Genomic DNA, 26,048 nt, shown 5'->3' with positions numbered 1-26,048 from the left:
CAGAGGGAGCTGCTGCCCTTCTTTAAGAAGGCCACAGCACCACCACAGAGCAAGCAGGACATGACAACTTTTAAACGCTCAGGCAACATTCCTGTTCTCAAATTGTATGGTGGGTCTCAGATCACAGATTCTGCTCTCTCCTATGTATGTAAATCTGCACATGCAGGAAGAAGACGCTGGTATCTCGGTGTTTTCTACAGGTAGGCTGAAAGTCTTCCAAAGTTGGGCTTTCTTGCCTGGATACAGATGGACAGCTACAGATGCCAGTGGAACAATGCGATACGTACAGAAATTTCAATTGCTAAAGAGAACTAGCACCTTCATTTGGAAGGCTAATTGGTGTATAGGCACAAAGATGAGTTCCCCCACTCCACCTGAAAAAGGAGAAAAGCTTCTCCCCTCCTCGTCAAAGATACCAAGACGTTTCTGATTCATTACAAGTGGAGTGCTACTCACCATGCAAATGAGACATTTATAGCGGTCCCCACGGAAAGCTGCCTTCTAACTCACGGACACGAGCCTTTAACGCTTCAAATGTTGTCACTGCAGAGTCTTCTGTAATTCTGCAAAAGATGATGGAGGGTGAGCATCACTGAGCGCACAAGATTGTTAAGAGTTCGGGGAAAAAAGGATCCCACAACGGGTACCACACAGGAAATGGCAACGTTTGAACTAATACATCTAACTTGGGGTGAAAAAGAATTCCTGAAAAGCCCAGTGTGAATTCTTTGAGGTGCCCTACTAAACACTTCCAAATACATCAGACAGAACACAATGGGGCTGGGGCTGCCAACTTCATACACAGCAAGTTTCCGCAAGACATGGACATTTAAAGAACAGATTTTTGTTTTGTGTTTTTTTTTTTTTTGTTTTCTGCCTCTTTTCTTGTTTCCCTTAAGAGATTCCTTAGGAACAAATGCTTTGGACAAAGTTCTGTACGTTGAGCTAAAGCCGGTGAGATAACTTTCTGTGGGCAACAGAAGCTGCTCTTCCCCTTAGAGAATGGAGGTCTTTGCTGGCCATCAACCTTGTGAAACACAAAATCGGCTCATCACACAGGATCAACGCAGTCCTTTTATATTAAAGAAGCCCCTAGCTTGTTGCGTTCTAATACTGAAAAAAGGAGAAACCAAAAGCACTGGACACTGTGCCAGCTGGGTGGCTATAAAAGTAGCCTTACAATCTCTGCTTTCCCATTTCCTAGGGCCATTTTTGATGGGCAGCATTATCTCTTTTGTCACAGAGGTGCTGTGCTGAGGGCAGGCAAGTGTATTTTCATGGTTCTGCGAGGCTGGTGGAAAGAGCAACTTGCCAACCTAAAAGCAAGGGCAGACAGCGATGCTTAGCAAATGAGATGCAGGGAACATTATAGACAAGGATGTGTCACTCCAGCATGCTGCAAAATCTGATTTCTACACAGTGCAGACACAGGGAGGGGCCTTCAAGCATTCCCCAGAAAAGGTTTAGAGTATTGCATTGGCATTAAGGCTTTCATTCTTGCAAAAATACCAAAACAGAACAGCAATTTTCATGTATGTCAGTGAATTTCAGGCCTGTCCAAGCAGATTCCAGCTCAGAACCTGAAGAGTACCTCGCCACCAGAAGCTATATCAATCACAACATAACCCACAGTGGCACCTACGTGTTCTACCTTTTTAGAGGATGATTCATCAACAGGTGGCTAAAACATGGGTCTAGTGGAATTACTACAACCAATAAAGTGAGCTGCAATCTGAGCACTCCCACTGCATGCACACACTCGCTCCTTTGTTCATTAGTCACTTGTCACCAGCACACAGGGAGGGACCTGAGGTATCTCCCACGAGATGATTCTGCTGGCTTTTCCCAAGGCTCTGGAAACACAGCTAGTTGAAAAGATCTTGAGTGATTTTTCTAATTATGACACTTCAGAAGAAACTGGAGCTGCAGGAGTGCATTTAGTTAAGTAGCAGTGTTACAAAGCTCCTCCAGCTTCACTCCTACCTTTGTACAGATCAGACACTCTCTGCACTAGCTAACTGAGGAGAGACCTTCATCAGGAGGAGATTCATTGCAAATGACAGCTGCTAGGAAATGGTAACAATTTTATAACTGCAAAAAAGACAAAGAAATACACATGTCCCATGATAGCCTAGTGGGTGAGGACTGTCTGGGCACAGGGACACTGTAGATTCAAGTCTTGGTATCAATAAACATTCTTTGGAGCAAAATGAAAGGGCTGCAGTAGGAGACAGTGCTCCCTGCTGTGAAACACCTACTTGCTCCTACTCACTGGTATAAATTATTATCATATCCCAGCTTGGGTTCTCACCCTCAAGGAAGAGTTGTTAGTGTTTTCAAAGAAAGTCTAGAAAGGTGTTAGTTTTGTCCAAGGAAAAAACAGAATTATTTATTTATAGCTTGAAGATTATTGCTGGATGAGAAAATTGTTTCCCTCCCAGTCTGGCCCATCAACAAGCTGATGCTGGATGAAGGCTGCAGTTGAATTTGACTTTCTGGAATCCATTTCTCCCTCCTGAGTGCATAAGAGCACTGGAGTTTTAAAAGGCAGTGAGTGTGGCTCCTGCCCAAAGTGAGCGGCAAGCAGAACCTCAACCCTTGCTAAATTCTCCTATTACTATCCATGGAGCTATCCGTCCTCCTCTGAAGGGCAGGCGACCATCAAGGAAAGGGAAAAGTGGAATCCTTGAGCAGATCCAAGCAAAGGCCAGTTCAGCCCTAGCCCCAGCCCCAGCCCGGTAACAGTCAAAGCTTGAAAAGGAAAAATTTGCCACTGCAACAACTAGAGGAGATAGAAAATGGCTTGTTTATAGAAGTCTAAATGGCTGACCTCCATCGGCCAATTTCGGAAAGTCTCTGAGATAATCGCACCTGTCCAGTAATAAACGAATGAATCAGAAAAGGAGGCTGAATAGAAGGTATTAAGCAATAATGCTCAGAGGCTGCCTGATACAATGGCCAATCAATAGGAGGGCTGTAGATCCAGGGTGCTAGTTAGCTGGAAAATTACCGCACCACTGTGTGCGTCACGCCTGTAGGGATCCTGGACAATCAATGTGGGAGGTATTGATTTAGTTATTATCACTTCATACGCTCCAGACATTGTTAAATATACATTTATTAACAAGACTGGGGTGCATTGGTAAGAGAGGGAGCTTTAGCCACTGCAATATCTCCCAGTGCTGATCAAAGCTCAGCTGTGACAGACTTTAAATTCCATGTTCTCCCTGACAAGAGTGCTCTCAGGACAAATCCCGACGCACAGCCTAGTGCCAAAGACGCAGCTCCTATCTCACAAGAAAGAGATTTTGGCCACAAGTGAGTATTTTGCACTTGAGATTTCAGGAAAGCCTGCCGAAGCAGCAGCAACCAGGGACGTGGCGGCCAAGGGTCAACCCAAAGTGAGCGATAATTGCATGGTTGCTTCCGAAAAGCCAGAGGAAATGAGGTCAAGGGAAATAGGGAGAACATTAGTAAATAAAGGAAACTGGAACTACCTCCAGGGATGGAATAAAGGACGAGAGTCACTTCCATGTGTCTGGCTCCCGTGGTGGCCAGCACACTTGGGACACATGCCATTCCATTTAGTGACATTTTACCGTCAACCTGCTGCTTGTATCCTAAAGATAAGCATCGCTTAGGAGCAACTCTTCCTGCAACAGCAATCTTGGGAACTCCCTCAGGCTTCCCTCTTGCGTGCACACCTCCTGTGCGCTTGCCCGGACACAGCTGGAGCAGCCTGTGCAGTATTTTACATGGTAATGCTGGGGTGGAACGAGGGTCAGAAAGCCAAGCTCCACAGACGGGGTAAGGCTGTGTACACGTTACCCTGCCAAGGGAGGCAGAGGGAATTACAGGGAAGAAGGAGTTGGCTTCCACAGCCCTGCTCTCCCCACTTTGCCTTGACCTCATGCTGGATGTAGGAGGACTCTTTTAACAATTTTGCGCCTCAGTGCTTTGATTTGACGTGTTTGGATAACGTCATTTATCAGCCTCCAGAGAGTTCTGCTGAGCACAACTGCTGCCAAGAGCAATGCCTCGAGCCCCAGCGCTGGTGCTTCTCCAGCCACGCAGGTGCAAGAGGCCTCACTGATACTTGAATTGTCCTCCCTGGCTGAGGACGTATCAAGAGGGCACATCCACTGTGGACCTACATCACTACAAAGAAGGGAGCCTGAGCGAGAATGTTTATACGAGAGCGAAAACATGAAGGCAGGGCTCCTCGTGGAGGAAGCTTGGTCTTGCATGTCTCTCTGGACTTTGTGGTTACTTCTTCAACAACCTGGCAGTCACAGCTGAGGATGCTGAGTACCAGGGAGCAAGTCTATGAGACTGGGCAGACAGCAGGTGATAGGTTTCAGTCTTTGTGCCCAGTGCATGTTTTTCTACTGTTTGTAGCATTTTCCCCTGAGCACTGAAAATAAGAACAAACTTTCTTCCTCTAAGCAAATCCTTGCTTTGTTCAGGTAAAACACCAGAAGAAGGGCACAAAAATACCACGGAAGAGGAAAAAGGACCTTTTTCCTTTGAGCTGTTACTCAGCAATCACCTCCTGGGAAACCTCCCCTGGGAATCGGCTGCCCCCCTCTGTGCAAGAAAACTGTAACCCAAACACTGGTTATTTGTCAAACATTAGCATGCATGTGATCTTTGTTTCTCCAAATTAAATCGAGCAATTCCTACCCGCTGTCCAGTGGGCAATCACAAGCAATTCCCGTTAATTAAATTATCTCTGATTCTGCAGCTCTGGAATCTCTCAATTGACTAAGTCTGTGCTTTATCATCAACAAAATACTGGACTAAAAAGGAAACAAAAATGCTGATGTCAAAGTGATTGGCTTCAGTTAAACCCTTCCCAGCTGGATATTAAGGGCTGCTCAAGAAACTGTTGGACTGGAATGAGCCCAAGAGCGAGAGGCCTCGTACCAGACACACCAGTAGCAGCTGTTCACTTGTGTTTCCTTTCCGTTGGTACAGAAAAAAAAACCCAAACCACCATACTGTCACTGCATCCAGCACCCTGCCTATTTGAGAGCGACAGAAAGATGCAAACTGTTCGCTGCTGAAGAAGCAGAAAAATGCCTCACAGATCAGTAAGCCCCTGCGAATACCCCATCCTCCCCTTACCCAGATCTCACTTGATGTAACCTGCTGTTGAGGAGTCTCCATAAAACATTCCCCTTTGGTTTATTTCAACTGGATATAAATTTTCCTTTCTTCATAAATGGCCACACTGTACACAGCATTCCATAAATTTTTACAGTTCCACTGTTTGTATGTACCTTGTAAAAAACGCTTAGCACTGATTAAATGCACCACCAATAAAATTTCATGGGCTACTTTTGACACTTGATATTCTGACCTTCTTCTCTTTTCCTCATACATTTATTTTTGTTTTCATATGCCTGTAAACACAGAGTGGCAGAGGGGAAAATGTACAGTACAACTGACAAACCTGAGAGTGATGTCTTTATTTTTAAACAAAGCCTTTATCTTCCCTTGTCCGTGGTGGAGAACTTGATCCCAGCAGAACATACATGCCATTTCCCTGCACCAGGGGCAGAGGTCAGGTCGCTAGCAGCTTACATATCATAAATATTAGAAACAGACTGGTCGATGCTTTGAAGGCAGAATCAAGCTAAAGTAAGATTCCAGGAGCAGAGAAATTGCTCCTGGCCATATCCAACCATGGCTGCAGATGACAATTATCATAACCACTACTACGCTGCAGAAGAGAAAGCCTACTGCAGCCCTTGCTTTGGGGGGCACAAATCTTTATGACTTGATAAAATGATCAAAAAAATGACCCCAACATCAGTGCACAATCATTTAATTGCAAGCCTTCTCTCATAGCCAATTTACGTTTGGGTGAGAGGGCAACTTTTTCAGAGCAGAGACCACGTTTCATTAGCCTGTAACATGCTGTGCATAGTTGCTGTGACACTGCAGAACGGCAGAGCATGATCACAGAATCACAGAATGGTTAAGGGTTAGAAGGGACCTCTGGAGATCATCTAGTCCAACCCCCTCCCAAAGCAGGTTCACCTAGAGCAGGTTGCACAGGGTTGCATCCAGGCGGGTTTTGAATATCTCCAGAGAAGGAGACTCCACACCCTCCTGATGTCACATCAGCTCACTGATGATGCTGTCTTGGCTCTCACTCATACACAGTCTTCAACAAAACTCCCTCGCTATCTGAGTTTCAAACACTAACTAAAAACAACCCTAAGCTTTCTGGGACAAGAACTGCTTCTGTTTTCAAGCTGGTGAAAGAATCCACCCCCCCCTTTCAATTTAGCAAGCATCACCTGCAGCAAGTGCTATAGCTAACGACACAGGGAGGTTATTTTGGCAGATGTGGGTGAGCACAACTGAAGTCAGTGGGAGATACACAGACACAAAGGCCTTTTGCACTTACTGGAGTGCAAGAACATAACGTAAAGCTGAAAAAAAACGTTCACTACTAACAAGCAAAACACTTAAACTGATAAGAACGTTTTTAAACGGAAAAGTCACAGGTGGCTTTAAAAGGCAACGGACACAGCTCAAGTATTTTCATTATGTTAAGTCTCTGAAAGAAGTCCAGTGTCAGGCACTGGTGGCAGATTGACTGTGAATCACCCCAGAACATGTGAGTTACCGGATTGGCACCATGCACTGCAATTTTATGTCACTAGATGAGCTGGTTACGGCAGAAGGGGACAGATCCTTAGCAGGAGAAAACTGCCCAACAAAGGTGTTTGCAGTAGAGCCCCGTCAAATCACACCAAGTGAAGTTTAACCCCTCAGTCTGTGAGAACGCCAGGGCTAAAAGCAAATCCTCTGGCAAGACATCATCGTTTTAGGAGCTGGCTTCCCCTCTATTTAGCTAAAAATCTCATTTATTGGGTTTATTTGGTTTTGGACTAACCTCCTTTAAAAAAGGCTGACTTATAATCCTGTAAAACATTGTCATATGTATTGAGGAAATTGGCAAGGATGCTAATTTATTGTCCTCTAGGAAAAAAAAAAAAAGCCCTCTTTTCCTTGATTAATGTATGTTTTTGTATTGTAAGATATTAAGGAATGTTGCTTCACCTGTAATTATAGAGAATAGTTTATTTTGGCAAAGTGCCCTGGCTTCTGGTTGCCAAGTTATGAATAATGCAATGTTCCCCATTCTAATTTCCGTGTTCCAAGTTGTGAATTTGGAGCGGGGTGCATGCAAGGGCATACACACACACGCCGAGGCTCTCTCAGTCATGAGCGCCTCTATTTTATACTTGCTTGCACAACTTGTTAATATCGGCATCTGCTTGCCAAATTCAGAGTTTGCTTCTGACTAATTTCATCTTGATGCAAACCAAAAACATTGCTTCTTTTTTTTTCCCCACAGAGGAATTATTTCTCTTACACTTGTATGCACCGTTGCAATACCACTGAGGGGGATCTTACTGCTGCAAGAAGGCGTTTTAAGCCGCATTTAGTAGGGACTTGGGTAAAGATTCCCCAAAGAATTTAATGACAGAAGAATTCATTATGCTTTCATATCTCCTCCGCCTCTATAACACAGAATCCAACAATGTCTTTACAGAAGCGGGAAGTAAATTCAGGCACTGTCTCTTTCTCTCTCTCTTTTTTTTGGCCCGTGTTTCACTGGGACACATGTGCCCAGCCCCAATCAAAACAGAGACAGATGGCACAGCTGATCATTCAGAATGGAAGGAGCCTCGGAGTCAGCATGTTTAGATGCATTTGTAGGGCTACGCAGTACCCGCTGGCCACTGGGACTGATTTAAAAAGGCGGCGAGTGAAAGTCTGAGCTTGCGCCAAAATTTTAAATGTGCCATTTGAGCAATTATGGTTCGACATGAAAGCTGGGAGAAAGAATGCATGGGTCATTCTGATTTCGATTTAGAGACTATGTCCCCTGTTCCAAAGAGAAAATAAATGCAATCCCATTGCTTCACTGGAGCAGCTTTGGCAATAAAGGAAAAAGCCATGCTATGGAAGGGTATTTTGCTGCAGCAAGGTTTTGTTGAGGCAGCACAGGCTAAGTTAGAAAAATGACTCTCTAAACAAAGTTCCTAATAGAAATAATTGCACATCTAATGTGTTAATATCTCAGTTCACTTTTCAAATTATCCTTCATTCTGGTGACCCTAATTGTATTCCTAACAGATCTGTGAAGGTGCATCATGGTCTCTATCTTAATACAAGCCAGGGCCACAAAAGGCAGGCAGTGGAAATGGAAAATGCAGCTCCTCTCTCTGCTGAGGCACAGGGGTTAGAGGTTCCAGCCTACTGAAACTCGCCTCCACCCACAAGTAAACATGTTTGGATTATGACCAAGCTGCACGTATAGCTAGGCAGGTATATTTTTCTACTGGAAGACTTATGGCAGCTGTAACCCGTCATCTTACTGTGGCCTGGAGGTGGTCTGGGATTATTGGTAGTTTTGGTTGGATGATCAGGGCAGAAAATTATAAAATATCACTGAAGTGAAAGAGGAATAGCAAATTCCTAGGGCTGAAATGTGTTCAGAAGGTTGGACATGCAGCCAAGTCTCGCGGTCAGCCTCTGTGCACAATGAAATGCCTTCTACTCCCATGGCCTGCATCCAAACGGCCGAAATAAACAGGAAATATCTATGTTACTACAGCAGCACTTGGATTCATCTGCAGCCTTTTAAGGGCTGTACCGTGGAGGTGATATGCTTTCCAGAACTTCCATTCATGACTGCTGATTGGAGGTACCCAAGGGCAGCGCAATAACACATCCTCCACACAGCTTCCTACAACTGCTGCTGCCGCCCTAGAAACTTTTACACCGTTACTGTTTCCTTTACGGGGAAAGAAAGTATCAGAATTAGCATCATTTAAGGTAATCGTGCCTTCAAAAAGAAACATGAAGCTATTAAAGGAGGCCGTGGCACATCAGTATCACATAATCAACTGTGGTCCCAGAGCTGGAAGAGGAAACCAGCAATGCAGAGGAAGGACAGGTCATGAGCTGGCTATCTGAGGGAAAAGCAGGAATGCTTACGCAACTGAGCGAGAAACAGCAGCTTTTTGGGGACAAAAACCATCAAAAAGGAAGAAAGGAGATGTGAATGGAAAAATAGGATGAAGTGCCCACAGGGGTGGGGAGCAAGTAAGGTTAGGACAAGCATTGACACTAAGTGAGGGAAAAAAAAATCAACACAGATATTAAACTATGTTAATTACTTGCTATTACACCGCTTCTGTAAGGGCAGTGCTGGGTTCAGTGTTACAGGGGCAGAGGAGATACGAAAGCACAATGAATTCTTCTGTCGTTAATTTCTTTGGGAAATCTTTACCAAGCTCCACCTTAATGTGGCTTAAAACTCCTTCTTGCAGCAGTAAGCTCCCCTCAGTGGTATTGCAACTGTGCATGCAAGTGTAAGAGAAATAATTCCAGACTCTACAGTTGTCCCAGACATGGTTTAGTGAGAAGTAATACAAAATGGGGTTTTTTTGGGTACTATTTCATATTCATACTTACTAACTATAGTCTAAGAAATGCATAAACTACCAAGAGCTGTAATTACAATCATCCTGTTGTCATACAGCAGCTGGCACAGCACAAACACTTACTGAGTCCTGCCACAATAGTCAGTAAGTGCCAAAGAAAGCAGTAGCCCTATTAATGCCAGCACACAAGACAGCCTGCGCAGCCGGGGCTGCCCTTCAACAGATGCACGAGGGCGACAGCAAACTGGCAGCGGATGGGGCACAACGTGATCCCTTTTTCTGCTCTGAAAGGAACATTTCCATCCAAACAGGGAATGCAGCCTACATAAAAATAATTGTTACTTTTCTCTTGAGAGCATCTGGGCACCACACAAACTTTCCTAAAAGAAAAAAGAAATTCAGTCCCTGCTCTTAATTCTTGCAGCGTAGGTAAGGGATGTGAACAAACAGTCACATCCTTAAAATATTTCAGAAGGAACACGCAGGATCTACAATCTCCATTAGAGATGTTGTTAAACACACCAGGCTAATTTTAGGGACGAGTTCTCCCTCTGACAAGCTGCTCACACATCTAAGGGCAGAATTCGTCTGCTAGAAGGCAGCTGTTTGTGTTTTATAAGCTAAAGTTTCTCTTACCTATGGAATAACTCCAATATTTCACAGGGAATCATCATCCATCTAACTGAAGTACCCTCTAACGGACCATCAGCCTCATATCCCCTTTGAAATAGCACAGCTGAGCACTTGCTGGGCCACGATTTATTTTTTACCTTCTAAGACATCTTGCTAACTCTATAGCTCAATAGTGACAGTCGAATTTCACACTGTGATAGCCCCCCATCGATTTTTCACTCCCAGGAAGCAACTCCACAAATTAAAGTTAACAGCATTTCTGAAACTAAGGAAAAAAAGAAAAGAAAATAAAGAAAAGAAAAGAGAAGAGAAGAAAAGAAGGGGCAGGTGAAGAGACACGAATGGCAAGATGCCTAAACTGCACCCGCAACACAGGAATAAAATTTCTTCCTGGGGTTTTCACCAGTTATGGGACAGGGATGCTACTGCCCCTGAAGCCGGCAGCCACCTTGGGTTTGCATACACTTCAGCTCTAAAACATCACAGGTTCAACATACATAAGAGTCCCTCCCCATATGAAGATGTCAAGATCTATAGGAAACTGCCCCAAGGCAGGAGAATGAGACCAAACCTCTGGAGACAGCTGCACTAAACAGAGAGAGCACCTTCCCTCCCGTCTGAGCTCGGACAGTCAGCTTGCCTTGCTGAGCTTCGTTAACCGCTAGCCTATGATGAACCATGACACTGACACAATTTCAGTTGGTGCAGTGGTAATAACGTTTGAGACCACCATTGGCACACACAATTTCTACCAAACAGTTAAAAGAGGGAGCAGAATAAAGAAATGCAGCCCAGCAGCCTGCTCCCCACTGCCACAACACAGAGGACGAAGCGATGCCAAAGTCTCACTTCATAAAGAAATGGAGCATCTACCTATGCACCTTCCTACACTGAACACCAGTATACATCACAAGCACATATTACATACCACTGAATTATTGAAAGGAAGGACTAAAACCTAATAAAGATAAAAATCTGGACACAAGCAGCACTCAGCCCAGCAGTGCTTTCTCAGCCTGGCTTTGACAATCCCATGCTTTAGTTCAGCTTCCTGGATCCTGTCTCAAGTTTACATGGATTGATCTAGGACTGGACCCACCCGCAGCTTCACGCTCTCTCTCTTAGCAGAGTACAAAGGGTTAGTTCATTTATGACTCAAGTTAATTTTTTCATTCTATCTTTGCTATATGACGTTCTTGTCTCCCACCAAAGCCTATTAATGGTGTGACACTATGGAGAAGGGCTGGGGAGTGCTTATGCTCTGCTGTGAATTCACAACAGCTTTTGTTTCCCTCCAACATATCAGCTTAAGCTTAGCTCCTTCCCTTTCAGGCCCCTGCTAATCCTCTGACTTTACACTCTGCTCCCGTCTTGACCCGCCTGCCCGGGAGCAGGGTCCCTGTGACGGACACTGTTACCTCCCCAACTGCTCTCACATGCTTTACTCTTTGTGCAAGGATCCCAGCCTAAACTTTGTTTAATTTTAACTGATGCTCCTTTCTGTGCTGCCACACCAGAGCCCTTCTGGAGCTGATGCTTTAGGAACAGCTGGATTGGAAAGAGGTGAGGTGCGGAGGAAAGAGGAGACGAGAAAAATAAAACAAGTACAATTGCTTTTTGTCTCTAAAACCCTCTTTTTAACCCAATGAGTGTCGCAACCAATGAAGCATGATAAGCATGAAGTGTTATATAAAGAAGATAATTATAAAGGGATTTAATGCTTGGCAGGCTTGTATTGCAAGGTTTACAGCGGAGGTAGCATACTCACTCACACAGCCTTGTGCCCGGGTTTGCTATTATGCGGGCAGCGTGGCTGGGGCCAAGCGGAATCAGAAACAAGATTTGTTTTACAAAAAAAAAAAGAGCACAGCCCCCTTCCCACTGAGGATGGCAGCTCCAGTCCCACCTCCTTCCACTTCTGTCCCATCCCTGATTAATGATGTTGTCTGCCTGATTTATGACCCACCCCAACAGATTAGAGTTTCCCTCTTCAACCTCCCCCCCTGCCTCCTTCACCCCTCCCCAGAAGGCACAGCCACACTCCGCTGGAAATATTAGAGAATTATTAAATAAACATTCATACGTCATGTCTCTTCCCATACTGAGCTCATCGTAGTCAACGCTCAGCGGCCGGGTCCTGTTTGCTTTGGGGCTGACACCAAACAGCTGGAGTGATTCATGGAGAGGCTGGCTACAATGCTCTGTGCCATATATCATGCTCGCAGCGCTCCCTGCCCCGGCGGAGATAAACTGATCAACCACAACGGGCTGGAATGAATTTATGACAACACAAAATTGAGGAAAACAAATGGGAGGTGACCCAGTGGGCCACTAACCCAGACTCTCTCGCTGGCCTGCAATCTAGTCTGGTGGCAGAAAGCAAAATTGAACATTGGCACTCTGAATTAAGATGCTGGCTTTTAACCCCGGGGAACCTCGGTTTCAAAATGGCACCAGACCCTCGTGGGCTGCATCTCGGGAGGGAGGAGGGAGGAAGACTTTTTGCAGGGAAGGTGCTTTTCGCAGCTCTCTGTGCGTGACGGTGCTTCAGCTGAGAGCACGACATTGGCGGAGGAGTCGGGGAGGATCCCTGGGCAATTAGGGACCGGCTGCTCTCTCCGAGCAAAGCTGCATCTTGAGTGGAGGTAAAGGAGCGTCGCACCAGCTGAGCTCTGCCCGTCTGCTGCAGACCCCAGCCACTGGTGAAGACCCCCACTGGTGGCTGGGGTCTTCAGCAGACGGGCAGAGCTCTGCCAGTGCGATGCTCCTTTACCTCTCCCCATGAGCCTTCAGCACCCCAGGGTGTCTCCCAGACACCTCACGCTGGCAAGATTAGAAATGCTCAGCAAGCCTGAGACATCCCACAGCGCTGGGAAGGAGAGGTGGGACCAGCACCACATCTCTCATTACCTGTGGCTGCCGTCTGAAGTAACACAAGGCAGACGAGGCCAATGGTGAGAAACCTGCCCGACCTATTGATGTCCTGGCGTGACTGCGAAGGAGAGCTAGGATCAGCACCATGTCTCGCATTACCTGTGGCTGCCATCTTAAGTTCAACACAAGGCAGATGAGGTCAACCTGCCCAAGCTATTGATGACCTGGCAATGGCACAAGGAGTGGGGCAACAAACACAGACTTACCCCAAACATCATCTAGTTGTTCTACATGGAAGAGACTCTTCCACGAAAACCTAAGTTTAGATTAAATTACCTTGCTCAAGCAACAAGCTTCAGCTGCGTGCCAAAAGGAGGACCACTTGCTGTACTGTATTAATGGATTAAAAAACAAACAAACAAAACCACACTGCTCTCCTTGCCTAGACTTATTTTTGGAACAGGGGAGTGGGTTCATTCTTATGAGAGAAGGATCAATACACAGATCGCTGCTAACTCTATTAGCCGCTGCTCTAAACGGACAGCACGGCTGACACAGGTGGTAAGCCATGTGCTTCTGGACAGTTTTGAAAATGCTAATTAGATGCTACACGGGGTTTAACATGCCAATCAATAACGCTCAGATTTAAAGGCAAAAATTAAAGTTACAAACAATAGAGTAAAGTGATGCTGCCAAAAACTTCCTGTAAGCGCCACCCAAAACAAGAAAAATGAAACCAATTTAGCTCCAGATTAAGAAACAGGAACTAGAGATGAATCAATTTAGCCTGTTGGGCTGGGTCACCATATATCATGGCTCAGCAGTGGAGTGGGAAGCAGCCAGACAGTGTGAAACCCTTCCCCCTCCTTTTCTGTAGGCTTCTAGCTCTGATCCCTGTTATCAATTAATTTAACAGAACCCCTCTACACAGACAAGCACACAGAGCATTCAGACTCCTTAAATGGCAGGACAGAAACTATTTATCACGCACGAATCTCAAAGGAAAGGAGAGAAAAAAAAAAAAGCAGCTAGGAATTCTCCACCTGAAACACCATCTTTCTTTCTGAACCTCAGTGAAATAACGCACCTTAAATAAAAAGCTCTCCCTGCTACTTTCAAAAAAAAAATCAACATTATAGAAAGACTCAGCAAGACACTTAATGCTTTTCTGTAATTTCCATTGGGTTTTGCTGACTTTTTGCACCTTTTCCAGAACTGAAGCTTTAGAGGGGCAAGGTTATTGCAGGGCAAGGTTATTGCAGAGCAAGGTGTGCACGCATACACGTGCACGCACACATACACATACGTGCTCCCCCCACTTCACAGTGGCGTTAGCACAAGTGCTGTTTGGAAAGGATTCTGGGATCCTTCAAAAGGTGCTAGCTAAAGCCTCTTTGATCAGATTATTAAAGCTATGTCAATTTTATCACTTGAGCTCAAGTGTTCTGGAAAATGTCAAATCCTTTCAGCTCCTGCAGTTTAAAGATTTTCAATAGGAGCGGATCTGGGAGGGTGGAGGGCTGCTGGGCTGACAGGCAGGAGGCCCAAAGGGAAACCAAGCAGCAGCTGAGACAGAGGCTGACAGATTAGTGCAGAAGGGATGAGTCCTTGCCACCAAGACAGCATGCAATGGCTGGCTCACTCTAAGGACAAAGCTGCTTCTGCACTGACCCGTGAGCTCCCAAACTCAGTGGTCCTTGGCCAAAGCCTGCTCACCGAGAAGCAATGAACAGCAGACAGCCAATGCTGGGACACGCCAATAAAAAGTCTTGTAAAAAGCAAAGTGCCAAGACAGCAAAGCCGTGTTAAAGTTTCCTCTGCAGCAGGGAGTTTCCCCAGTTAACCCCTGACTGTGAACACATGCTTTGCCAGGCTGCCTGAACTGTCAGAGAACCCAAAATGTGCCAGGGACACAACCTCTCAAGTCCGGACTAGGGGCAGGAAGAGAACAAACCATACAACAAATAACTTTCTGTAAAATCAGCTTAATTCCACCACCAGATTTTTTCCCGATCCCAAAATATCAACGGGCCTGCCCTCCAAAACATAAATGTTCCCTGCTTAAAAGCCACAGTTACCTCACTGCTTCTACCTCATTCCAGTTGTTTTGTCTCTCACTTGATCTTGAGGCAACATTTTACATCAGGCAATAATCAGTTCAACCCTCCCTGCTGATAATTAATACAGTCCATGGCAGCAGTGAAGAACCCGTAGTTTTAGGCTTGGATTGTCAAAACTGCCCAGGCAGGAAGTTATCCCAGCAGAAAGTGGCTGAGGAGAGACGTTGTTACTTAAATGCACACTGCAGATAAAACCATTTCTTTCTATCCCAGACTAGGCTGCAGGATATCCAGGAAGCAGAAAGGGACAGGAAAGGAGATGGCCAGGAGCCTCTGCACTGTTGTATACTGAAACACTGGGACTCAAGCTTCTGAATCAGCTGGAAGGGCTTCAGGTAAAAAACTCAGGAACTGAAACATTATTTTTGTTAGAAACCACACAGAGATGAAATGTGGATCTTAAGGGGAAAGAAAATTCACTTAGTGATGCTTCTGCCAAGTTAGGGGGCTGCTGGGATCCCCCTTGCTGGAGAGATGGAGGGTAGAGCATGCAGGTACCACGGAAAAGACAGAACAGAGACCACACATGAAGGACCGCTCTCAAAAAAAGAGACGCAACAGTAAGGTCACTTCGCTAGTAAAAGCAGGATCACACAGATACATTGACAGCAGAAATCTTGCAGGGGGGAATAAAAAAATCCAGGTACAGCTTGACAAGCCAGTTGCTTTTGTCACGTTAGAGCGGCTTTGAGTCTTCACCTCCCATCCAAGTCCCAGCCCTAGTCTAGGCTGTTATGCACCACACAATGTATCTGAAGACCCACCATACCTAGAATACGGTGGAAAATATAGATATATCTATTTACGTATTTTAAAATATGGCAATTTGCAGTGGAAAAGCCATTTGGAAGCTGCTCTCAGTTCCTTGTCATTGGGTACCTGGCCATGCAGGTATCTGGGGGAGAACTCCCCACAGGCCCTCCGTGGACACAGCAGTGGCAAGTCAGGATGCCACTAGGTCCAAGCCCAGGCTTCACACTGGAGCAAAATTTCCCTTCTCAGTGGTAAAAGCTTCTAACGTGCTTACCCTCAGACTACCACTGCTTCTAGGAATGCCAGACGGGACACTACAGTTCCTAAAACAAGGAAAATGAAAGCTATCCACTTTACACTCACTTTTCAATGTCACTGTTCTTACAGGTCTTCTGCATGGTCTCCTGTTTACTGCTTTCGCCATTACTTGTTGAGGGCATTTCTGTCGAGGAAAGAACAGATGAACTAGTAAGAGAACATTTGATCACTGCAATGAAATCGTCTGAGCGAGTTACAGTTTCTGAAGCAGAGGACCCTGATGAGTCATTTTCATGTCAATTCTCGGAAAGAAAGAAAAAGAGACCAATGCTACGTGTCCCTGTCTGGCAGGGAGGCCCTCTCTGTACAACATGCTTCTATGATTCGGGGCTGAAGATACTGACTGACCCTCATAGATGTTCCAGTTGTTTAAAGGAGGATTTAATTCAGAAAGCTTTGATGTAGCTGCCACACCAAAGCGTACTTCCAGAAAGGTGGATCTGGAGCAAATCCACCCAGCCCAGACCCTGCTCTCACTTCTCTCTTTTTCTGAGACCCCTCAGACATAGACAGGGAGAAAAATATATGCCAGGTAACTAGTACGATAGAACAGTCTGCTCATAGCTCTCCTCTGCCAGTACTCCCACAGTTCTTCGCAGCACTAGAGGGGATGTGAGATACCAGTTGGAGATGAGCCAGGTGAACTGTCCTAGGGCCATCCCCTGGGCTGTAGGTTCAGCACCATGGCTTCAGGTAAAAGTTATGTAGAAAACAGCTCATAGCAAGTGCCATCAGGGCTGCTTCCTTGTCGCCTCTGTGGCTGTAGTTACTGAAGCTGAACACACCTACAAGCTCCTGCATCACAGAAAACAAACGTGATTGCCTGTCCCACAGAAGAAAATGCCTGCGATAGATATCCTATGTTCTCCATTTAATCATTGTGCCCTTGGCAAAACTGGTTCTACCCACCCCCGCTCCCACTGGCAAGCAGTTATATCTTGTAGATACTTCTAAGGCTGGGAATCAAATGTCCAAAGCATCACAGTAACAGAACAGGGAACAAAATCATTGGGACAAGTCTCTTCAGGTCGCTGAGCTTCAGTTTCCTTCCTAAGGCAGCTGAAGCAGCACTGCCCAGCTCTGAAAATGGATTTGGCATCTACAGCTGGAAAGCGCCAGGTTTTATTATTCTCATATTTCCACTAGGTTGCTACTTACACTTCCAGTGCTGCTGGCATTAAATAAAAAAAAAAAATCAGCAGCCCAATGGATTTAACACCTCCCCCGCCTTTAATGCTATGAGCTTTCAAATAATGCATGCAAAGGTACAATTTCACATTCACTCGTTTCCTCCATAGTCTCAACTACAGGTCATGAAGCGGGACAGATCCTAGAGTTCCCACTCTAAAGGTGCAGGCTTCAGAGCTGCAGGCCTTTCTTGCCATAACAGAGGCCAGCAATGACAACACCTACCCAACAGATCATGAGACAAGTCTCTAACATACCCTTTTAAAGAAGGGAAGACGGTAAGAAAGCAGTTGAAAAAACCCAAGCAACAGGTGCCTGGTAGTTTAAAACCCCAGCAGCTGACCACCACCACCCCATAATCAAATTCTGATGGCTCCCTCTGGGATACAGCAGTTTGTCTTTTAGTGACATGACAGCAAGTCAATCCAACCCCTATCTCTTATTGCCATACCAGTTAAGGTTCCATTTTTGGGTACTCCCCCCGCTACCACTGACTACAGTTAATTGTGCTGTAAAGTTTCAAAAAGATAACGTGATTTTATGTGTGTATGTATCTGCAGGTACTGTGCAAGGGCATTTGTAACTACCATTTGCCTAATTACTGGCAATCAGAAGATATGGAATATCTATCTGCCCTCCTGTAGCATACAAATTAGTAATTTACAAATTCAACACTTACCGTCGCTGGCCCATTTAGAAAACTCTGGTGTTATTCGAGTACTGGGTGTGCCACCACTAAAAGAGAAGAGAAAAGGGCAGAATGCTAAAGGTTGAATATGGAAAATTTTGCTGCTCAGGAAAAGCTACCCCTTCCACCCACCACTTCTCAATACTTCTATCCATCAGTCTAGGCTTCAAAATGTGAGTGGTCAGCCTGCTGCAGGAGGTGTTTTTGTGCTAGTCCACATTTCCACTAGTGTTCTCCCAACCTGTACTTCTAGCTGCGACCTCTGCTGAATCACACAAGGGTTGTGATGCTGACTGAAGGCTTGGGATTCAAACAGCACCTGTGACCTAAGGCTCATTTTTGAATACACAATTTCAAAGATGAAAAAACCTTACTCATGAACAGAAATCCTCTGTGTTGCAATAGCTTCTCCCTTTAAGAATAACTTTACACCTTCACAAGCCCCATCTTTTCCATCTTCCCATGTGAAGAACAACATCATTGAAGCAGAGACAACTCCTAACCCTGTCCATTCTCTTTCAAGCCAGTAACAGAGACTGTAAGAGAAAGGAATCTTCTGAGCAGGCTGCACACCTGTGACTGTATAACATCTTAGCTCTATGAGCTAAGACAGTTGCACTCAAAAGGTAATGTAGGCTCATGCTTCAGGGCATCAGCTACCCTACTGCATTTCTACAGAAACTTGCCAGAATTTCAAAGTGCTTTTACAAGCAACATCATCTCTCCTGTTTTAAAGATTGGCAAACAAATCCAGGAGATGTGCAAGGACCTTGCCCAAACAGCAAAACAATGTGTTAGGTGCAAGCCACATGAAGGAACTGTGTCTCCTGGCCTCAGGTCCTCAGTCACCTCACCAAGCACTAGATGTCCGCAGCCAGTGGTAAGGGATACCCCAATGTCCTCCTGCTACAATACCACTTTCCTGGCTGTGAAGGAGCTTCAGCATCTTTGAGGCCCTGCCTATGCACTAGCATGGTTAGCGAAGTATTGAACGGATCAATGGTTTGGATCCAGTGTGGCAAATGCCACTTTTCTATGGAGTGGAACCTAATTTTGAACCAGTGTTTGTGACAGGCTAAGCAGTAAGAAAACTTCATTTCACTGCTCTATCAATCACTTCAACCTTGACCTCACAGGATCACTCAGTGAAAGAGATAGAGGGGTAATCTAAGCCCTGTTTTATGCAGGGCAGAGGGCTTAGAAAGCAATCCTACCTCCCTGTTAAGACTCATTTTATTTGCCTGAAATGCTTCCCCAAGTGCTCTGAACAATGGCTGTCTACATTCTCCACATATGTTTGTGGTCAGAGCACACATCCTGGCCTGACCTGCCCCAACCCCAGAACCAAAGGCAGAAGGATTAGTTTGTGCACCCCACAACACATAATAGGATGCAATGAAATCATACCCTGGGTGCCACAGTCCTAAAGTGTAGAACAAGATTCGTATGGCATCATGTTATACCACTACTAAGAGGCCACATTTTATTGTGAAGCAAGATGAGGCCTTAGAACAGCAGTTTCCCCATCGCCAGAATTCACCTTCTGTCCATCACTGTTCAGGGAGAAGACGGCACTGTCTGGGCAGTGGAGTGGTTAAGGGAGGAAGAGTGTGCAGGGAGGCTTTATAAGGCTGCACGGGTAGAAATAGAGACCCGCCTGTCACATTATGCTTCTTTGTAAGTCTCTTGTTGCAACTCTTGCACTCAAGTGAATGGGTATTTTCCACAAATTGAGATTCCCCAAAGGTAACGAATGCAAATTAGAAAGGGAGAGTACTTACTTTAAAACAGCACCTCGCAGCGCCTCCCTCTCTTTGGCTTCACCTGGCTCTTCCCCAGTGCAAGGGATAACGTCTGCCTCTGTGTACCTGAGCACAAGGGGTTAAGGAACATACAGCCCTGCTGCAGACAGTGGAAAGGCTTTTGAGATGGTTGGGACACTATCTGGGATACAGAACAAATTAATTCCAACTGGGAACACCTCAAAAGAAGAGGGGCTGGTAACCATGGAGGGGCTTGCTTTTAAATCCTGGATTAAAGTTTTGGTTTAGGTGGAAAGAAACAGAAAAGTCTTTTGACATCAACAGGACAACACAGCCTCTTAGAAGGCGAAACCCAACCTCAACCTCTGCAAGTCTAACTTGCACAATTCCACTACTTCTGTTTGAGGTACAGAGATCTTTTACCAGCTAGGGGTTGGGGCTTCAGTCTTAAAGGCTGGTACAGATTTCAATAATATCTAATTCCATAGCTATACATTCCCCCTCATCACAGCTAAGTCAATGTCTGCCTAATACCCTTGCAGGAATTCCTCCTTGATGGCTGTACAGCTGCTGCATGCAGAAGTCTGCCCCCAGCTCTCCCAGAGCTGTGTCCTACAAGCCTGGCTCCCAGATGGAGAAGTTCCCAAAATTGCCCCTAGTGATAGTTCTGCCCATGAATTGTCTAATGAAAGGAAAAAAATTCAGTCTCTCAGAGTGGTGGGTGAATCAGTGCTTGAAACGTTTACTGCACAAACCCCCTGAAAACAAAGGGGTGTCTTGGGGAAAATAAACTCAGTTCATACCCATGAAGCAGGAAAAGCTATCCATATGGAATAAACTTGGATGAAGGCAACAGGTTGCTTATGGAACAGAATAGAGAAACACTAACTTTGATCTCCTGCAATGTCTCCTACAGACTTCACGAACCATGTCTGAAGTAGTGCTGCATCAACAGAAGGATCTCAAAGGCAGCACCTGGGAATCTCTCCTAGTTCAAATAACAGGGGAACTGGGGAAGGTGGTGCCATTTCCAGTAGGGCTGGACATGGATTATCCACCACTACCCAGGGCAGTGCTGTATGAAAGCTAGCTGAAGATGCAACTCCAGGTTCCCTCTCAGTAAGAGCTTTTCAAAAACGATACTGTGGTTTCCCGTATTCAAGTGTGTCGTCCCCATCCACATCCAGGTCAGCGTCGCTGTCTGGGTTCTCCTTGCCGCTGCACATGATAAACCCAGAACCTGGAAGAAAATAAAACATGTGGATGAGTGTCTGAATGGGAGACAAAGCGAAGGACATCTCCTAAGGATGGTGGGACAGCACCAGTCTGCAGGCTGCCCTTTATTCTTAACAGCCTCACAAAAGGTACCTTTCTCGAAAGGACAATTTTCTGAAGACTATATACACTTATTTTGGTTCTCAAGCATTCTGTTGACTGTGTTACTGCTGATTGTAACCAGTCTTCTAATTGAATCTGCATGCAGGCACCTATGAAGATGAACCTTCACATGGTATTTGTTGCCTAAGGTTTATTAATGGAAACTAAGGAAGACGTGTATTTACTCTTTATGCGATCTAACACTGGACATGCTCTCTCCCATGAGATCAGAAATTAAGCCAAGATCTCTGAATCCTAGGGTGGTGCAAGATTCTCATTTGTGTTCAATTCTGCAACAGATCTAAGCTGTTTGGATACATAAGCTACATAGATAGAAACTGGCTCGCTCTGGCTGTCTCTGGTAGGCTCTTTCACGTAGCATCCCACTGTCCAGAGAGCAGACCTGGACACCTGGCTCACAGACAGAGGGTATCTGCTAGAGCCTGAAGGACCTGGCACATCCAGCTGGCTGGTGACCTCAGTCTGTGGCTACCCCAGGGAGCACATCCCACTGGCAAACACTGAAAGAATAAGGTAGAGGTAGCCTTGGCTTTGCACAAATGCCCCAGAAGTGGTACATTTCTGCACTGTGAAAGTGGTTCTAAGTGAAGAAGACAGGTTAAAATGAATATAGAAGCACTGAATATAAGGTGCATGTCTGAAGAATGAGGACATTCCCAAGGTTCAGGGTAGCCCTTTTAGTGCTACAGATGTCTCAGGCTGTACAACCCACTGGGCTCTCACGAGCACAATTACACAAGCTTGTGCTGTCAGCACCAAACTTGCACCTTCCCAGCCCAGAAGAGTGAGCCATATTTCCAACAGTCTGCATCCATGTAGAGAGCAGGGCAAGGTGAAGGTCTCATTGCCAAGGGCACCACGCAGACACAGTTCTTTACTGTTGCTCTCTAGTAATGGATGCTCTTACTGATTCATTAAGCCCCCAATAAAATTTGTTTATATGGATTTGATATTTCTCTCCCCTGAATATAAAGAAGGTCCTTAACGAGTGATAACCGTAGCATGACAATGATTTTAAGACTAACCTTTCTCTAGAAGCATAAACTACCTTTTACTTCAAAGTAATTTCCAGCCTTAATTTTCTGCAGAGGTAACAAAACTGGCATCAACCACGCAGCATCCGCTGTCTGCGCCAGGTACTGCAGGAGCCACACTCGTAGGTCAGCTCTGTGGTGTCACTGGGGCAGCCCTCTGCTAGCAGACCCCTTATAAAGTGTTTCACGTACCAGCTGCACGCCACCAGCCAACACATGCCACAAGCTGCCTTCTCTTGCTGCAATGGCTCATCCAGTAAATCTTGAATCCTTCAGTTCATCCCAATGTTTGGGAGAAGATTTAGAGGAGTAAGAGAGACCTGTCAAAGAAGCTAGATAGTCTTTCAAAGCTGCCTTAGAAGCCACAGTGGGCAATGGGGTGTAATTTACAGGCATGGCATTTAACCTGCAGTAACACCACCCCTGCACCTGGCATTACTTTAGCCCATCACTTCTCAAAGGCCATAAACTTTGGACACACAGGTCTTCATTTTTCTTGTAGCTGTGGGAAACACAAATCATGCAAAGCTGGAGCTGTGACTTGGCCAGTCCCGGAGGTGATCTGAATGCTAGCCAGATAATGAATCCTCGGAGCTAGTGCCTTGGAGGGGGGAAAGGTATCCAAAAGAGTGAACGTAAGTGGGACTGTTCTGTGCATCCCCCTCTCCGCAAGGATGCCAAGCACACAGCAAAAATGCAGTTTTCGATCAATTTTGTTTCTAAGTGACTCAAGTCAACTAGTGGTTTATGGTTAGAGCTTAAGAAAAGAAGATCTGCTTACTGCAATACAATTTAAAAATATTAAGGCACCTTGACTTCACAATCCTGGTGTCCTTGCTCTCAAAACCTTTGTACTTAAGAAAATCCCTTTTAAGTCTGTAACAAAAATACTCCACAGACATTTTGCTGAATCTAGCTGTTATAATAGGAACCACTGGCATTCCCAGCAGAGCACTATCCCCACTACACAGGGAGGGGTACAGAGGAAGGTTTGGACAGTATGTATTATGATGACAGATACACACTTGGATGCTCTGATACAGCATTTCAGTCAGAGAGGAGGGCATAGGCAGAGAAGCTCATAGGCTAAGATGAGGGGCGGAGAAGGGCAAGTTTCTCTTCTGATCAAATGATTCTCAGCCAGGGCCTGGAGGAAGCCACAATAAGGTGATCCAACTCTCTGCTTTTTGGATTTTGGGTTTTTTTTTTTTGAACATGACCAAATGCAATCCACTGCAACACGGTAAAAAAAAATGATTCAGAAACTGTATGCTAAACAAGTAACCTCCCTGTACCAGGAAGACTCTGAATACAAGCTGTGCTATCAGTTTTAGGACTTCAGAGGCTGCCTTAAAGAAAACAAAATCCACAAAATATTTTTTCTGATGTGACTCAAAAGGTCCATAAATCCCAGAGTACTGCCCTTACATGCAAGACAACACCAAAGAATAGGATGCAAAGCTTGGTCCTGCATCACCTGCGGAGCAAAACGGCCTGCCACCAGCACCCTAATACCCTTTCATCTGCTGCAGAGATGGGTTTTGAGGCCAGTCCTGGTGGGCTGGGGTGTTGGTGCCACAATTTTCAACCTGACCCTCCTGGTACTCACTTCTGGGGTTTGCTTCCATGCAGAAAGCCAGTGAAAACACCCACACAGCTGTTCAAATATTTGACGTCTGAACTGCTGACATTATTCATTCAATCTCAGGCTCATTCAAACCAGATTTCTGGACAAGTGCTGTTATAAACGGATTAAGAGGACTACTAAATGCAAGGAAGGCGGATAGGATCACACCTGCTTCTCACTAACTCAGCCCAAATGTAAAGGAGGGCTCACAACTTCCAGGCTCCTGCCAGTGGCATACGCTGCCATCCCAGGAGCAAGGAAAATGTGAAATGGAGTGCAGAGGGCGTCGAGCAGAATAAAATTGCCTTTGCAACAGCACTGTTTTGGACCCGCTATGAGGAGAATGGGAGCTTCCAGAAGACCCCCTACCACTATACTCAGGTGATTTGCAATTCAGTAGCATGCACTGGGATCGGGGAAGGGTTCCTTTAGCAAGGCTTGGCTTCTGAAGGTCACACAGTAATTCACGGCCATCAGCAATGCTGCCTAGAGCAGACCTCTAAAGCCAGTGCTGCTATCCAGAGGTCAATGTTCGAGACCAGAACTTTATCCCAATGTGTTAATAAAGTGAAATCTGACAACTGAATGTTAAGTTGTGAGTTTGACCTAGGAATTCAAAAGAGACACGATCCTGAGGCTGTTACGCACAGAAGCAGCTGCGACTCTTACAAGGAGAGTCACCTAAGGCCTGAGGAACGTAATTCCACATATGAATTTGAAAACGCCGCTTTCAGATGAAAGAAGAACAAACCAAAATACAGACTCTCTTGTATCTTTCCTCTTCCTTGTTGAATAATTTTTTGCTCTTGTTGCGCATTTGATAAGAGGCACTGCTTGTCTTATGCTGCCAGCCCTGATACAACAGCCTCCCGATGCTAAAGCAGCACAATCCTCTGACAGCCTTAATCCCAGCTGCCTCCTTAAGGTCCAGACAAACAGGAGTGAGCAGGCAGGTCAGACACCAGTGCCATTAAGCAGAGAAAAAACAAAGTTACAGCTCTGTCTCCAGTCCCCATTGCTCTTGTAGCCAGGTGCTCTGACAAGCAATTCCAGCACTGGTATTGAGTGGCACCTCTATAAACCCTGTGACAGTTTGGGAGACAAACTCCCCCATCAATCAGAATGTACCCATCAAGATCACTTACCTAGAGCGCCTGCCACCCTCCACCACTGTGTACACAGCTTTGCTTGGGCTGGCCTCAGAGCAGTTCGCCTGAGCATCAATTCAAGGTAGTTTCTGAAAATTTTAGGTACTCTACAGAAGCAACAGTGTTTCTGAAATACTGACACAGAGGTCTGAAAAGCAGAAAAAATTCGCATGCCTCTTTGCTACTGCCAGGCTGCAGGCACTGGCAGGCTACAGGAATCAGTGAGCTTGAAGGAGACTAGAAAACACTTCCCACTTTCTTCCACGTGTCCATTAATAATGGCTGGAGATAAATCTCATCTGAAATCCTTTTCTTCCCCTTTCCATAAGTTGTCATAGCACTTGTCTTTCTCCTAAGCCATCCCCTATGCCTAAGCATCCCCTCTGACCTCTGCACTGCTTCTCAAGTCTCACTTCCTTCGTGCAACCCCTGATGAACGGTCATCTCAACATCTCTCAAGTGAATGGCGACTCAAGCTAAGATCGAGAGTCATTAACATGATATATAAGCAGATTCACAGAACAGATAAAAGGGCCTCACATTCAAGTCCCTCCTTTTCTCTATCACGTTCAGTGGCAGATGGTCCAAGTGACAACATACGCTGCTTCAGGTGCTGGCAGCACTGCTGGCTCCTGCACAGGCATGAGTTTGCGCAGAGACTGTCAGTCTCAGGAGGAGAAAGGTAAGACAACCAGACCAGTGCAGATCCAAATGACCACAGCCAAATTTTATCAGCACCGGTAGGAAACCACAAACCTACTGCGTTCCACCTCTGCTCCTCGACTCCTGCCTAGGCCGATAAGTCAGTTTTGGAGGCCAGCTGTTCTGTACACATTTAATTATCACCCCAAACAAGACTGAGGAATAAAACTAAGATGCTATTATTATTTGCACCACCATTATGATTGCAGCTACTAGATACTGCTCATGCAGAGGATCAAACTCAACTGTATAAGTACTGTTTCTCCTGTTTGGCCACTCGAGGAAGGGGGGTGGTGTCAAATCTGTACCAGAAATATTCTAGAAATCCA

At 45.5% G+C, this 26,048-nt stretch overlaps 1 protein-coding gene across 1 annotated transcript in view; it reads right to left on the bottom strand.

Moving 5' to 3' along the window:
* RNF220 (ring finger protein 220) overlaps window positions 1-26,048 on the bottom strand; it is a 225,082-nt gene that overhangs the window by 12,380 nt on the left and 186,654 nt on the right. Inside the window, 6 exon segments of the mRNA XM_068406809.1 lie at window positions 457-490; window positions 492-563; window positions 16,217-16,295; window positions 18,039-18,094; window positions 19,829-19,915; window positions 20,954-21,050. Coding sequence (XP_068262910.1) covers window positions 457-490; window positions 492-563; window positions 16,217-16,295; window positions 18,039-18,094; window positions 19,829-19,915; window positions 20,954-21,050 — 425 coding nt within the window.

The sequence above is a fragment of the Nyctibius grandis genome, chromosome 8, assembly GCF_013368605.1.
Source record: "Nyctibius grandis isolate bNycGra1 chromosome 8, bNycGra1.pri, whole genome shotgun sequence".
Taxonomy (NCBI): Eukaryota; Metazoa; Chordata; class Aves; order Nyctibiiformes; family Nyctibiidae; genus Nyctibius; species Nyctibius grandis.
This window is presented reverse-complemented; position numbering and strand designations above follow the sequence as displayed.